The sequence below is a fragment of the Acanthisitta chloris genome, unplaced genomic scaffold (assembly GCF_000695815.1).
Source record: "Acanthisitta chloris isolate BGI_N310 unplaced genomic scaffold, ASM69581v1 scaffold2509, whole genome shotgun sequence".
NCBI classification, from domain to species: Eukaryota; Metazoa; Chordata; class Aves; order Passeriformes; family Acanthisittidae; genus Acanthisitta; species Acanthisitta chloris.
Genome location: NW_008690620.1, coordinates 1,064 through 4,291, shown reverse-complemented (window position 1 = coordinate 4,291; position 3,228 = coordinate 1,064). Strand labels below are relative to the sequence as shown.

General features: G+C 42.3%; 1 protein-coding gene across 1 annotated transcript; it reads left to right on the top strand.

Moving 5' to 3' along the window:
* Positions 1-359: 359 nt before the first annotated feature.
* RPL29 (ribosomal protein L29) lies at positions 360-1,807 on the top strand (the record flags this gene model as incomplete). Its single annotated transcript, XM_009081863.1, has 2 exons — positions 360-424; positions 1,670-1,807. Coding segments are annotated over 2 exons (203 nt in total), but the record flags the coding sequence as incomplete, so codon positions are not given.
* Positions 1,808-3,228: the final 1,421 nt, after the last annotated feature.

Genomic DNA, 3,228 nt, shown 5'->3' with positions numbered 1-3,228 from the left:
GTTAGCAGAGGTCACAAATAGGTTCTGCAATCAGCAGTGCTCTGTGACACTGAACATGTGCTTGAACTTAATGTCTGAGGCCTTTGTTTGTGCTGGTGGTGCTGTCATTGGTGTGTTACTACAATGAGCTGCCTGAAATCTTTGGATTAGAAACCACTGTACAAGTGTTAAGAGCACAGTAGGGATGTGCAGAGGGATGAGGATAGAGATGTGTTTTTAATTTGCATTTAGTTTGGATAGGAAGGGTCTGGAAATTACCTATTCCACATTGTTTTGATAGACAGGTAGATTTAAAAGGAAGCTAATGCAGCTGTTTAATAATAGCAGAGACTGTCACATTATTTCCTTGCCTCCCCCAGCCCGTAAGTGGCACAGAAATGGCATCAAGAAACCAAGATCCCACCGATACGAATCTCTCAAAGGGGTGAGTATTCCTATTGGTATTCCTATTGGTATTCCCAGGCTGTTGAGCCATTGAGGCTTCACGGAAAAAATCCAGTATGTGTATTATTTTGACTGACACATTTTTTGCTGACAGGAGGTTGTGTTCTGGATGGTCACAACCATTGTGGGTTTCAGTTCTATCTGTTGCTTACTCAGCTATGGTCTTTCTAACCCACATGAAATCTGCCCTTGTGTGTCTATAAAACTGCTTGTCAATTACTGGGCAGTTTTGTCCTGCTCTGGTGGGTTTCACTAACTGCTGCTTCCAGTGTAGCAAACACGTGTCAGTTGGATGGTTCCTCTCCCTTTTGGGCCCTGCTGGGTCTCCTCTGTACCCTTCTGTACTGTTTTACTACCTGTACTAATCCAGAGAATTTCACTTACAGAATGAGAGGAATTGGCATTTCTGGGCAAAATGCATGAAAGTGACAGTATGTAGCTTCTTCTGAGTTTATCCAAGGATCTTTTTCCACACTTGAAAGTGAAAACAGGATGTTTTGGGTTTGGGGTGGGTTGGGACTCTGTTTGCTTTGTAGATATGATTATAAGCTTTTTGGATGTGACTTAAAAACTTGTCTTCTCAGAGCTCAGTGAGGTTTCAGTCCTGCCCCTGCAGGTAGTCCAGCAGTCCCCTGGCACTGAGTGTGTGTGGCTTAAGCTGACAAAGTCATGACACTCATGTGTGCCAGTTAGAAGGCTGTTTGCAGGGAAGTAACAAGTGTTTCTCAGTGCAGCAGTAGCTGATAGTTCTGAGAATTGCTCCCAGAAGTGACAGGATGTGTCAGCCAGCCAGTAGCTGACAAAATCTAAGGAGTTACTCCTCTTGGCTGATTTGTTTTGACTTTGATGTGAAAAGGAAGGACCTGAGGAAGCAACATTGATCTTTGCCCAAGGATTGTGTGGGTATTTGCTCAACTGCCAAGGTTGGTTTGTGGTACTTCAGATCCAGAATGTGTTGTGACATGGAAATGAGATTTGTTTTGTTTGCAGTTTTGCACATCCTATTTTTTCTGTATGTTTATTGCTGGGGTTTGGGATGTTCTTTGTTTATGGCAATTAAGGAGATTGCTATTAACGGATGGTTGCAGATGGCTAAAATAATCTTGTTTAAAAAGCAGAAAAGAAGTCCGAATTTGGCCAGTGTTTGGAAATGCTGGAAACAATCTGGAGATATGTATGTTTTCACATGACCCTTCTGCAACATGGCTTTTTTCTTGCCTTATAGGTTGATCCCAAGTTCCTGAGGAACATGAGGTTTGCAAAGAAACACAACAAGAAGGGGCTGAAGAAGATGCAGGCCAACAACGCCAAGCAGGCTGCTCAGCAGGCTGCTCAGCAAGCTGCTCAGCCGAAAAAGGACTGATGTGGTGTAATACAAAGAACCAGTTTTCCTGCTGGCATGTGTGTTACAGCGTTTTTTTAAATAAAACTGTATGTAACAAAGTCTTTTGTTGTAGACGTTGCTGTGAATGTAGAGATGGTCAAGACACAGGATCTGTGACGATGGCAAAACTTTATTCCCCCACTATCTCTTCATTGCTTCTTTTACACTGTTTTTTGCACACCGTGCACACACCATGTGAATTATCTATTGGTCAGTGATATGGTAATGCTTAATTTATTTGTTAACAGTTGTTTATATGTGCTCTTACTAACTATCCCAAAACATTCTCTTCTTATCGACCATGTCTTAATTTCTCACAGGATGTTTACCTCATTATTCTCAGGGATACAAGCTAATCATCCTCCTTTTATGGTCCTTTCTCATAACAAGTGTTTTCCTCATTAGTCTCACAGATACAGACTTACCTCGTTGAGGTCAATGATGTTCTCATTCATGAGGCCTTCAGTCCAGCTTGTCTGCCTTCACAATTCCCTTTTTTTGTTTTCCTACTACAAAGGCAGTGTTTATCATCCTCTGCAGGGCCCTTTGCAGACAGGTTAATAAACACGGCAGAAGTAGAATGAAGTGTTGCGTGTCTAACAATCTGTATCTAACAGTAAGCCACTCAAAGCTAAAGAAGTTGCATTTGTCTGTTTAGCTAACCAGCATCCAAGCCTATTAAGAGTTCCAAGTGCCTTAGCAGCAGCCACACCCGATGTTAGTAAAGAGGCTGCAAAAATTTCACCAGAACTCCAAAACTCTATGCTATCCCAGCAGTCACTGCTAAAGGCACACATACTCCTTTTACTGTGCTTGTTCTTATGAACCACAATCATTGAAGCATTAGGTGTTAATAGGGTCAATCCCTAATACTGCAGGGACCACCTTTGGCATGAGATGGAATACCAGGCCAAGCACGATCTCTGCACGCTAAAAAGTACCCGGGAGGCAATTTCAATGGTCTGCTGCTTGATAGTGATATCTTGGTGCTAGTATAATTACACCATGCGTTAGCATTTCTGTAGGCATCTATTGTTGCATTTAACACCTGACTCATTGATTTTTTTCCTGAATAGTTGAAATACACACAATAATCCATTTTTACTGACCCTAACAATTGTAACTCCTGTGGTTCAAGATTGCTTTGATCTAATCTGGGAGTCCATCCATCCCACATGTCAACGAAACTGCTGTTATTAGGTATGAAACTTCATGTTTGAGGGCAGAGGCCAGCTGTGTGCTGGCTGTCCTACAAGGCACGTCGCAAACGGGATTTCAGGAGATGCAGTTGAAAGGCACAGCAGATCTTGTCCTATTGCCTTTGCTAAAGTACCCAAATGTTGGTCTTAGGCATGGAAGGTATGGTTCTTGAGGAGCTTGTGTTATTGTAGAATACCTTT